The 13,454-nt window shown below is 35.4% G+C and overlaps 2 protein-coding genes across 5 annotated transcripts in view; one reads left to right on the top strand and one right to left on the bottom strand.

Annotated features, from left to right (window-relative positions):
- Positions 1–13,454, top strand: part of fam13b (family with sequence similarity 13 member B) — a 74,828-nt gene that overhangs the window by 7,887 nt on the left and 53,487 nt on the right. For all 4 annotated transcript variants that reach the window (NM_001328042.1, XM_005173130.6, XM_005173128.6 and 1 more), the window contains exons 2-3: positions 6,092–6,252; positions 6,744–6,924. In NM_001328042.1, coding sequence (NP_001314971.1) covers positions 6,774–6,924 — 151 coding nt within the window. In that variant the 5' untranslated portion in view covers positions 6,092–6,252; positions 6,744–6,773. The remainder of the gene's footprint in view (positions 1–6,091; positions 6,253–6,743; positions 6,925–13,454) is intronic.
- Positions 838–13,454, bottom strand: part of klhl3 (kelch-like family member 3) — a 98,976-nt gene continuing 86,359 nt past the window's right edge. The window contains exon 16 of the transcript XR_012389593.1: positions 838–1,228. The gene's annotated coding sequence lies outside the window, so the exon portion shown is untranslated. The remainder of the gene's footprint in view (positions 1,229–13,454) is intronic.

Raw genomic sequence — 13,454 nt, 5'->3', positions numbered from 1 at the left:
ATGATATGTAATTTTTGAAGTTGCACATTGATTGTTCTTTCAACTTCTGCATTGATATAAAGGTCCTTTGTTGGCATCTCTGGCATTGTATTTTTTATTTGCAAAGACATTAATTGCATAGTGTTCAGAGTTAAAGTTAGGTTAGGTCTGCAACAAACATCTATTTTGTTTATTGATTAATGTAACTATGAAGACCTATGGATTGTTCCACCAATTAGTAAGCAGGCTTAGGCTATGATGAATTATTTAGCCTTTTCAGACATTCACTGTTGAGTGATATGCTTAATACACTCAAAAAATGACATTTGCAATTTGTTCAAAATACTTATTTAAACTTGGCTTAAATGCAATTCTTGAGGTTTTTAGTGAGACAACGTAATTGTTTTATGTTCAATCCACTTAAATGTGTAAATACTTATAAATCAACTTAATTCCTTCATGTTTTCTAAACACAAATTGATTGGATGGAACCCTTCATTTTATAGTGTAACTAGGCACTTCACAAAACTATTAAACTATTCCTGAGTTTTTTTCACTATTTTTTTCTTCAGCTGTGCAAATACAGCTTTCCAATGTTACATTTTAACCCAAGTTGCTTTTTATGATTGGAATCTACAAAAGACTCCCATCTCAAGTGCTGCCATCTTAAAAATTCTGTGTATTATTAACAAAGTTTTATTCAGCAGAACCAGCTTTGAATGTAACATTGAAATGCCAAACTACATAGAGCATTATACAGAGCAAACAGTTCTTATTCCAAGTTTTAGTTTGTTTATAACCTTTTGCCTAATACATCAAAGCAAAACTGTTTATTCAAAGATTATATTGGATTGCTTTAGTTTAGAGCCACATAGCTTTATTCACCATTCATTTGCAACTCCTTTTACCTTCATTTACAGTCTGCATTTGCAGAACACATTGCCAGTGACATACTTTCACTTTCATACTTTTCATACAAACTCCAATACTTTAATCAGTGTTCATGCATCATGTTAAAGTGTTCAGTAATGGGTGTCATGATCTAATTTGAATACAGAATTGATTGTGCAGCATGGTGGCTCAGTGGTTTGCACCGTCGCCTCACAACAAGGTTGCTGGTCTGAGTCTGGTTGGAGAATGCATGTTCTCCCCGTGAGTATCCTCCAGGTGCTCCGGTTACCCCCACAGTCTAAAGCAGAGATGTCCAAAGTAGGGCCTGCATAACCTTTGATTTGGCCCACCATCCTATCTAAAAAGAGAGGGAGAATGATGAGGATGTAGTTGGGGCAAAGACCTTTTACAGAGATCGATATCTGGATTTAAACGTAACCTTTTGTTTCTTTGTTTTATTTCTGAGCTACAAAAAAGTAGTAAAAGTAATGCAAAAGATATCTAAGAGCAAATCAAGGTAAAGGTAGGCATAGGTCGACTAGTGTTTTCAGCTTAACTCCATTGTGGTTCAGTTTCTACTGTAATAATAGGTTCATTTCAAAATGTTAAAAAATGATACTACATTAGTAAATATGATTAAAAGCAACATTTTCTAGTTATTTTTAAATCTTAGCAAAAAAAAAAAGAGGAAATAACCAATGTCAAATTTAATGCTATGCGATATTCAGTTTTCTATATAATCAGCCCATATACCTCAATCAAGTTTTTGGCCCTTTATAAGAAAATTTTGGGCACCCCTGGTCCAAAGACATGCGCTTTAGGTGAATTGATTAAACTAAATGGTCTATAGTCTATGAGTGTGGGTGTGAATGAGTGTATGGGTGTTTCCGAGTTCTGGGTTGGGGCTGGAAGAGCATCCGCTGTGTAAAACATAAGCTGGAATAGTCAGTGGTTCATTCCACTGTGGTGACCTCCTAAATGGAGACTAAGCTAAAGGAAAATGATTAATGAACAAATGAATTTCTTGAGAACCATTTAAAATATTTTGGCAGCAGGCACAGGATGTCAACATGATGTCAGATTGATGTTGTACCCCAACATCATTAGGACATTTTGTTTTGGAATTGAAAATCGAGTTAATGTCAGAACCTAACGTCCAACCTAAAATCAACTAAATATCAACGTCTAATGATGTTACAGCTTGGACGTTACCACTATGATTGGATTTGGTTGCCATACATGACGAATAAATGTCAGTACTTTCTAACACAACCTAAAATCAAGCAAATATCAATGTTGTTATTGGACGTCAAATATACATAATACTAATATTCCTAAATGTATCGTTAAAAATATTCAATAATTATGGATATCGAATGATATGAAACATGAAATCATGAATTCCTGATTTATTACTTTTTTTTTGCAAAATCGTGCAGCCTTACTTATGATGATGTGTGTCTGCTGGGATGTCAGGCTAAATAATTTTTAAAAATCATTGAATCAATCATTCTGCTGCCTTTATTCGTTTAAAAAACACCGATTTCTGTACAAATATGGGATCTTCAAAGACCTTTTCTGCTGGTGGTACTGTTGTCCTAAAAAAAACGTAAATAAACCTTACACATACTTTAGGAACGGTATAGCAGAACATTTTTGTTTTAAAACCTTGACTTTTCCAAATCGCAGTATACCTTGAAATCGTCCCATGTCTAGTCACATGTGAGAAATTTGGAATTGGGTCACATTTAACTGGCAGTGTAAATGGGACCTAAATCACTTCAGCTTTTAAATATTTTTTTCCAAACATAATCTCTCTTGAAATACCTTTTAGTATTACATTAATCATTCCACAATGTGAAATTCTAATTAAAAGCAACACATTTTGTTTTGCCAATGTTATCTTACGGTGTGTTTTGCATTAGATAAATGCTGCATTAGAGACACTCCTCTGTTGTCATGACACCCAGCATGCAAGTTGTTTTCTGCCTAGAGTCACTACATAATACAACACCATCTTTGCTATTTAAATGGGTCTATACATAGATGAATTGATTTAGCATTTAAATAAATGCAAAGGAAGTTCCAATCCAGCGTACAGTATGCAGATATTTAACACTGATCTAGTTCAATCTGGTTTGAAGCGAATGAATTGCATGCAATTATGGAGAAGCGGAATCAAGAAAGAAAAAGAACTTCTGCACTGCCTTGCAAGACACTGAAAATTAGTGTCAAGGGCTTTTTCACTTCTAGTGCCATGAACTATTATCAAGATTTGAATTATTTTCTTCACTCCAGAAGCCCTGAGTGTGTGTTACTACAAGATTGCTACAATAAAGTGCTTTTCCTAAATTACAGGGTGAGCTCTTGGATCTAGTTTTAACCTTGAGCCGCCTTATAATTGCATATCTTTTTAAAGACGTCCCTAAAGATATCCAGAGAGTTATTAATTAATCACTGGCTTTTGAGATTTGGCCTGTGTTCTGTAAGTGGGCTGATATAATCTCCTTGTTGGGTCATCTTCGGGACGCTGTTGTTCAAGGGATTGTTCCGGAATGTTTAAAGCCGCTCTTTGTGTATCTACAGCATGCTTTTCTGAGACTGCATCTACAAACTGTCCCTGTGACAACAAGTAACCATAGCGAGACGACTAAGTTTTGCAAACATCATGTCACCAAGGAGATGTGGAGATGTTTGCCTGCAGAAAATTCCAGCATCGTCCCTTTATGTGTTCTCCAGAGCTCGGAGAAATGAGCCAAGGTCATACTGTGCGCTCTGCTAACAGCCTCAGCGCTGGGCTGCGTTTAGCTGCTACAACAATGGTGAACATTGTGAGTGAAAGGTCATCACGCATGATATGTGGGATTAGAAGTACATCTACTTTCAGTTGTCAGTAAACTAAGACATCTGCTGTTAGGGCTCATTTCGCACATCATTCCAATTCGTTTTTGGGACATTTTGTTCTTGTTCCACATGCCTGGTGTCTGGTAGCAAATCGTGCCTAAAGAGGTCTGCAATTTGGCAAGGATAGAATGCTCAATGTCATTTTTGTGAATGAAAGTACTTGTAATAGAGTGGATCTAATGAACTGTAAAAACCTGTGTAAAAAGCATAAATTGGACCATAATTGGACCATTTTTGCTTAAAATAGAGGCGACTGAGATATGCTACTGTTCAAAAGCATGGTGTCTGTTTATTTATTTAATAATACTTTTATTAAGCACAGATGCTGTAAATCAGAGATGCCCAAACTAAGTTGGTCCATGGTAACCTTTGATTTGGCCCACCATCCCATCTGTGAAGATGATGGGGATGGTTTAGAGAAATTTAATGTAACCTTTTATTTGTTTGTTTTATTGTTAAGCTATAAAAAGCTAACTGAAATGAAATCTTTCAATTTAAATGGTGTCATTTAATCAGATTTAGTTGTACAAAATGTACATACTGTCACCCGACAGATAGATTACTTGGGGGAGCAAATCAAGGCAAAGGCAGATTCTGCCTTACTGTGTATTCAGCATCGAACTTCACTGTGTTATAAATGAGATTGTTTCTGTTTTTATTGCAGTTAGTTATCATTTAAAAACTTATGCTGCATTAGTTAATAGGATATAAAGTAATGTTTTCTATTTATTTTTTAATTTTATAAAATAAATTAGGAAATTACTTATGGCAACATAAAATAGCTTGCTATATTTTTCTTCGGCCCACAACTGTCATTGATATTTGTTTTTTGGCCCTTCTGGAAAAAGTTTGGGCACCCCTGCAGTACATTGATAAAAAAACAATTAATGTTTCTGAAGTTTTCAAATACATTACACTAAATACACTTTTCTTTTTAATCAGTGATTCCCTGAAGGAAAAATAATCTTCTCAGAAATATTAAACCACATAATGGTTTACATAATAACAATTAATCGTTTCTTACTATTATGATGTAAACTATTATGCAGTGTCATATTTTTGGCATAACTTCTAAGGAATCATGTGCAGAAAAAATGTAACTACAATCACAACGTGAAGGCAATTTTTTATATCATAAATTTGTAATTTATGGATTATATTCCTTCTTTTCACATCATCTTTCTTAAATGTTTAAGTTTGCTTGACATAACTATAACTGTAATTGAAAATAGGCATGGGCCGTTATAAGATTGTGACAGTATAAAAACCTTGGATAAAAATATCACTGTATGACAGTATTGTGATTACTGCTCTCAAATATGTTCTTCTGGGTAAAAAAACAACATTTTTAAAACTATTTAAAACATGTCAGGTTAAATAATTAAAATAAATCATTGACCTGTTATCTTAATTAGATTACAAAACAGATTTCTTTACAACTTGAAAAGGCATCTTTAGATATCTTTCCTTTTATTCTATTATATATAATAGAACTTTTTTTTTTACTTTACTTTTCCAAACCACCTTGAAAACAGTTATTATCCTGTGCCTATTTTTGAATGCTTACAAATATGGAGATTCTGACTAACGCTTTTATATATTTGTTCATTCTAGCCCAAAATGGTATAAGTGAGAATATTTGCAAACAAAATAAAGTCTTCTGTCACATCCTCTTATGTGTAAATGGCTAAATTTAACTTGCAACATTCGTGACAGTACAGTTTATTGTTAAACTTTGCAGTTAATCTGTGGATATGTGCCCTGAACTGTGTTTAGTGTGATCGATTCAACTGTGATCCATTGAACTCCAAATTCAAACAGAAAGTGTCTACCTGAAATTGTTAATAATTCAGTTTTGCTATATTTTTATTGAATAAATGCAGCCTTTGTGAACATTAGAGATGCTGTTTTAACAAACAGTTTGCATTTTGGTTTATTGCTTGAGTTAGTAATATTACTGAAATTCTTATTTCCCTGTTTAGACCCTTGGAATACTTATTAACATTCCTTTAACCAAAAAAAAAAAACATGAAAGAGATATGTCAAAGCTTTCAGTGGCGTGATTGGAAAACTTGTTTTGGATTAAAATTCCACTTAGTATTAAATTGTGTTCGTGTGATGCCAGATGCAGCAGGGTGAGCAGATTGCTGTGCTTTTTTTTTTTTTTTTTTCAGCAGATATGTTTTTCGGGTTTTTGCAGATGTCCAGTAACTGGATAAGTGTTTTGTGAATTTCCCCAGCTAATATCAATCAGAAGGACTATCATGCGTTTGAATGCATTTGCTGACGCTGCTCTTTTGTGTTTTCTTTTCTCCAGCTTAACCACTAACGTCCTGAACAGGATTTGCGGTCTGTCAATGAGGAACTACAGGCTCATCTTCTGCCACAACCTGAAGCAACCATAGATGAATTTGGTTTACTACTAGTGAGTGGAGCAGGAGATAAAGTTAACTTCTTGGTGCTTGCTAATACAACAAGGTAAGCGCTGCTGTGACAGAATATCACCTCATATCACCAATCTAAAAAAAAAAGAATAAGATAAGACAAGAACATCTGCTGTTCTCACGAAAGACGTGGTCAGATCAAGTCCAGATTGTGTTCCTTCTTAATCGCATGCAGGTGCAGAGTTGTATTTTCTCCAGCATTAACAGCACTGGAATAATGATTTGTTATGTTTGTGATGGTATTTGCATGCTGAAAGAGATGACAGCCACCTGCTACTATCATCAGAATCAGCCTACCGCATCTGACGGCTGTATGAACTTTGCACACGACAGTCACTTACATAAGCTCTCCTCATCTAACACATGATGATAAGAACCAACACTACCCTAGACGGGAGAGGCCCCGCTCCAATTTTGTTTTGTTTCTCGTTTGAACCCCTGCCGCGCCCATGATAGCGTGTTTGTACAGGGAGGTGACAGTTCGGCCAGCCGATGTGACCTTGTTCTTTGCGTATCTATGTGCAGACGGACTGAAGCAGCTCGGCTGTGGAGGCGATGAGGAAGAGCCTCTCTACTTCCCTCAGCGACTCCCTCAGCACGACCAGAGTGTTCGGGATCCCCTTGGAGGAGGTGCAGCACAGCGGACAGCCAGGACATGAGGTCCCCCTGCTGGTCAGGAGCATTGTGGAGTACATTGAAGAGCACGGTGTGTGACTTGGGACCCTCCTAATGATTTACTTTCATGCTAAGCTTTATTATTTGTCAAAGATAGTAGCATATACAGCTGTTAAAACAGCTTCGGGAATAGAAATGAAGACAGCCCAGGTATAGAATAATGTACATGTTTGGCAGTGAATATACGTTTTTTAAGACATTTCTTCTTCATTCAAGGAAGATATCAGTTGTACAAGCTGTAGTAAAAACAGTTTTTCCTTTGCTTATGTGGTTTTATTGAGCAATGGGATGTTCGAACGTAAAATTTGTTTTCAATTACAAACAGTCAGTAAAACTTTATATTGTAGATAAGTTACTTAGTTTGTTAGTTAACCTTTCTAGCTTCATAAGTATTTTATATTTGTGTAAGTTTTATATCAAATATACCAAAAGTCTAATGCTTGGGGTTGGTAGTTTGTTTAAATAGAAATACTTGTTTATTTATTTATTTTTTTCACAAAGAAAATTAAAATATAAATATGCAGTTAATCTAAATTGACCATAACGGTATTTGTAATTGTACAAAAAGTCAAATATATGTTGTTTAATACTTCAAAGAATTTTGAGAAAACGTTTCAAGGTTTGTTTAAAAATATTAAGCAGCATAACTGTGTTGATATTAATAATATGAAATGTTTCTTGATCAACAAAACTTGCCATTTTAGAAGGAACATGTAACATTGAAGCATGGAGTAACAGCTGCTTTGCCATGTTGTAAAAACATCCAGCTTTGGCAAGCTGTAAAATATGTTATACTTTCTTTTAACCCTTATGTGCTGTTCGGGATCAATCTCAGATGATTGTCAGTGTTAATTTGGCCTCAGTGTTCGCTGTGGTTCAGCAAATGGAATGATTTTTGGTGACAAACATATTTTGACACTTATTTTGAAGAAATGCTTTGAAAATGTTCAAAAATTCAAATTCTGTGCTAATTTACTATCCTTTCGTTATGTTCATGGCTGTTTTTGCCCCATTGACTTCCATCATAATGGCATTTTTTGATTGTGAACTCATGACGTAATGTAATAATGACGTATAATCATGCATTCTTCATTGTTGCTGGTTTTCCCTTTTGGGAAGATGTAAATTTTTACTGTTGACCATTAGTTTCAGTGCAAAAAAAGTTTAGTTTTTGGATAAATATTATATGCTTATATGAAGTTTAGTGTGCTTATGTGTGAGTGAGAGTTTGAAAGAGACCTTTGCACATTTACATTTATATGTTTTAAAAAAATAAGCAGCTCAGCTCTCAGAACATATTAAACATAGTAAGTGTATTTATGCATGCACACTATTATTAGCTATTTTACCCCAAAGAACTCCTTAAAAAAGTCATACAACTTTGTTGCACAGACCTACCTAAACTGTTAATAGTGCCAACTGATGATCAACACTAAAAATGTAAAGTTTTACCTCTTCACAACTGGGAAAAACACCAACAATCAGGAATGCATGATTATTGGGTGTCAAGGCTTGGCAATCAAAAAGTGTTGTTATAATTTAATGGGTCAAAAACAGCCACGAACATAAAGGAAAGTTAGTCGATTTGAACAGTACACAGGAGTTAAGATTGTAATATTATTTTTAATATTATTTAACTAATAATATTATAATTTCCCAATTATGGGTTGCAGCTGGAAGGGCATCCGCTTCGTAAAACATATGCTGGAAGTTGGTGGTTCATTCTGCTTTGGCAACCCCAAATTAATAAGGGGACAAAGCCAAAAACTAAATGAATAATAGTATTATCAGTAGTACATAATATTCGTTTTTCTGTATTTTTATTAAATTTTTACTTAAAAAAAATACTTATCCTGTTAGGAGAAAACTTAAAGTTTTCGACATTTGAGCATGCTAGTGTAATAAATGACATATTTGTGTAGTACTATCTACAAAGCCCGCAATTTTCTGTAAAGCATTTTTTAACTTTCCGCAAGGTTGTGCAACAAATGAGTATTTTGGATCAGAAATATGTGTGTGAAGCTTCAGCATAAATGATGAAATGACTCTGTGAGCTCCTCTGTTTTCTGCAAGAAATATCAAATGGTTCATGGCATTTACATCTGATAAGGCCAAAAATGTAGCTTGGCCTGATTGTACGATATGAGTAGCCTCCCTGTTCTCCTCGATCAAACGTGTACTTCCTTTCTTTCGCAACATTACAGAGTTAAAAGTGAAAGAGGAACATTATTCTGCCTGAGGCTTTTATAATGACACCACATCATAATAAAGAGTCTCTCACCTTCTAATTAACTGTTGAGTGTAGATACGTAAATGCCAAGTCTTTTCTCTATAACTGGTATTTGCAAATTGCTGAACTTCTTACTTGCACTTCAGACATATTATAAATTCCCTTTTTGGCCTTTAAAGAGATGTGAAGGCGACACTCTGAGGATTAAACTGTAGCACAGTTTGAATTTTGAAAATTTTCTGGGCTTTAAATTCCTGGAAAGAGGTTTAACCGCCACTGTTGTGTCCAAACATCAGCTCTGCCTCTGAGTTCAGTGCACTGGCGTTTGTCCTCTACCATTTCATATGGAAGGATGTTTTTGTACTGAGGCTAATTTAGACATAATACATAGCGACGCTGTGGCTTCCTCTCATGCAGCGAAGAGACTTGTGTACACACACAGCACACCAGGGGTGGGAACCGAGACAGACCAGCTAATGTAGATTTGCCAATCGAGCTTTTAGAAAGCTTCTGATCTGATCTGGTGAAAATCAGCAGTGTGTTTGTGTGATCTGGTGAAAATCAGCAGTGCTTCAGTCAGCCATAAAAATATGCATTATTGCTTTTATTCAAAACTTTTGGGTTAAGGTATGTAAACTTGCTCATTTGTGAATTTAACCCATGTGTGTCAGTTTAAATAAAGGGCACAAATGTAAAAAACACATGATTTTAAACTATGTAATGTTTATTACATATATATATATATATATATATATATATATATATATATATATATATATATATATATATATATATATATATATATATATTATTATACATTCAATAAAGTATATTTCATTGCTGCCAACCATAACTACAGAAATGTATTTATTTTAAGAATTTAAATCTGTTAGGTCCATAAATATTTGGACATTGACACATTTTTGACTCTATACACCAACACAATTAATTTGAAATGAAACTAACAATGCATCCTTTAACTGCAGACTGTCAGCTTTAATTTGAGGGTATTTGCATCAAATCAGGTAAACTCTGTAGGAAATAAGCTGCATCAGACCGGAAACGCAAGCTTGTGTGACAAGTTTCACAGTTCACTGCGTTAGAAAGTTCAAGCTTGGTGAACTCTGACCTGCGAAATCGCATCACATGATTGCGTGAAACCAGTCGAAGATCAAAACATGACCTGAAATTTAAAACATGAACTGATCGCTCACTTTTTTTAATGTCTAATCATCTTGTTTAATCCCACCCTTTTCGCAGCGCTGTACTACAGCATTTTGCATGCACAAACACTAGTGTGACCACAGCAATACAACAGTTTGCGTATGTGCCTCCCACTTGTTAAGGGTCCAAAAGTAATTGGACAATTGGCTTCTAAGTTGTTCCATGGCCAGGTGTGTGTTATTCCCTCATTATCCCAATTACAATGAGCAGATAGAAGGTACAGAGTTCATTTCAAGTGTGCTGTTTGCATTTGGAATCTGTTACTGTCAACTCTCAAGATGAGATTTTAAGACGGATTTTTTTAGACGATTACTGCAAGTTATTTTGTTAGATAAGCTCCAGATTTGGCTTCAGTGCTGACTAATCTAATGTACGTATATGCGCAAAAATAATATTGTATAGCTTCCTAACAGCAGAACTGTTTTGGATAATCAGTCTTGGATAACTCGGTGATCAGAAACATCAATTTTGAGGCATTATTATTTTCACAGTAAATACTGTAAATTTCTCAGTGTTTACGTACAAAACTACTTGTAAATATTGTGTTCAATAGTTTTAAAGAGCACCAATGGGTTTAATATTTGTCCCAAAGGTCCTCAGAGGAACCTTTTTTGTTGGTATAGTGTAAAAATGAAAGTGGAATATTAAATTTTTAACGAAAATGCATATTTTTATCACAGTGAATTCTGTTTGAACAAAGCTACAATTATAGACAAAAATCATTTATAGATGCACAAGGCCAAAAAAGTATGAAAAAGTATATATATATGAATATATATATTTTTTTCTCATTTTATTATTATTATCTGAATATGATTATTTTAGTATTGCTGGGGATTTTAATATTCACATTGATAATCCAGAAATCAATGCTGTAAAAGAACTGATGACTGTTTTTAACACTTTTGATCTGACTCAGCATGTTCAAGGACCCACACACAATCGTGGACACACTCTTGATCTACTTATAACTAAGGGTTTACACATTTCATCGACTGTTGTTAAGGATGTGGCACTATCTGATCATTTCTGTATTTTCTTTGATATATTGATCACTCCAGCTATTAAAGACAGATCTGTCTCTTTCAGAAAGAGATGCATAAATGAGAACACTAGTGAGCAGTTTATGAAGGCCATATCGCTGGCACCAAGTATATCTGCAGACTCTGTTGATTCTCTCCTTGATTTGTTTAATTCTAAAATTGAAAATGTAATAAATGACATCGCTCCTGTTAAAGTTAGGAAGAGAACTGGCAAAGAGAGAGTCCCTTGGAGAAACTCAAGAGCAGTCCAAATGAAGAAAAGACAATGCAGGAAAGCTGAGCGTATGTGGAGAAAGACGAAACTAGTAGTCCATTATAATATCTATAAAGACAGTATTCAGGCTTTTAATGTGGAACTAAAAACTGCTAGACAGACTTTCTTCTCAAACCTTATAAACAACAATGTAAATAATGCTCGCACACTCTTTGCAACAGTAGAGAGGCTCACAAACCCCCCCAGTCGGATTCCCAGTGAGCTACTCTCTGTAAGCAAATGTAACGAATTTGCTAATTTCTTTACTGATAAGATCAATAATATCAGAAAGGCAATCAGCTCATCCAATCAGCCAAGTTGTGTCGATATCAAACAAGCTCAACCACAACTTGAGAAGTCAGACATTATGTCTGATTTCATGGCAATTAACGGTAAAATCTTAGAAGAGATGGTGCAAATTATAAAAACATCAACCTGCAGTCTTGACACGCTCCCCACATCATTCTTCAAAACGGTGTTTACCTGTTTAGAAATGGATCTTCTAAAAGTGGTAAATGCTTCACTTCTCTCAGGGATTTTTCCAAACTCACTTAAAACTGCAGTTGTTAGACCCCTCTTGAAGAAGAGCAACCTGGATAACACCCTATTGAGCAATTACAGGCCAATCTCAAATCTCCCTTTCATTGGCAAAATCATTGAAAAAGTTGTTTTCAACCAGGTTAACAAGTTCTTAAACTTCAAGGGGTGTTTAGACAATTTTCAATCTGGTTTCAGAGCACATCACAGTACAGAGAGCGCTCTTATAAAGATAATCAATGATATACGTCTAAACACAGATTCAGGTAAAATAACAGTGTTGGTATTGTTGGATCTCAGTGCTGCATTTGACACTGTCGATCACAGCATACTTCTGGATAGGCTGGAAAACTGGGTTGGGCTGTCTGGGACAGTCCTCAAATGGTTCAGATCTTACCTTGAAGGGAGAGGTTACTATGTCAGTATAGGTGATCATAGGTCGAGGTGGACACCCATGACATGTGGAGTCCCACAAGGCTCGATTCTGGCACCTCTCCTGTTCAACCTTTACATGCTCCCTCTGAGCCAAATAATGAGAAAGAATCAAATCTCCTACCACAGCTATGCTGATGACACTCAGATCTACCTAGCCTTACTGCCTAATGACTACAGCCCCATTGACACCCTCTGCCAATGTATTGATGAAATTAAAAATTGGATGTGGCAAAACTTTCTTCAATTAAACAAAGAGAAAACTGAAGTCATTGCGTTTGGGAACAGAGATGAGGTTCTCAAGGTGAATGCGTACCTAGGCTCTAAAGGTCAAACGACAAAAAATAAGGTCAAGAATCTTGGTGTGACGCTGGAGTCAGATCTGAGTTTCAACAGTCATGTCAAAGCAGTCAGTAAATCAGCATACTATCATCTCAAAAACATAGCAAGAATCAGATGCTTTGTTTCTAGTGAAGATTTAGAGAAACTTGTTCATGCTTTTATCAGTAGCAGGGTGGATTACTGTAATGGACTCCTCACTGGCCTTCCCAAAAAGACAGTCAGACACTTGCAGCTCATCCAGAACGCTGCAGCCAGAATTCTGACCAGAAGCAGGAAATCAGAGCACATCACACCTGTCCTCAGGTCTCTACACTGGCTGCCAGTTACATTCAGAATAGATTTTAAAGTATTATTACTGGTCTATAAATCACTAAATGGCCTAGGACCTCAATACATTACAGATATGCTCACTGAATACAAACCTAACAGATCACTCAGATCTTTAGGATCATATAAACTAGAAGTTCCAAGAGTTCAGTCTAAGCAGGGTGAATCTGCCT

Source organism: Danio rerio, chromosome 14 (genome assembly GCF_049306965.1).
Source record: "Danio rerio strain Tuebingen ecotype United States chromosome 14, GRCz12tu, whole genome shotgun sequence".
Lineage (NCBI taxonomy): Eukaryota > Metazoa > Chordata > Actinopteri > Cypriniformes > Danionidae > Danio > Danio rerio.
Note: the sequence above shows the minus strand (reverse complement) of the source record. Positions and strands in the feature narration are given on the sequence as shown.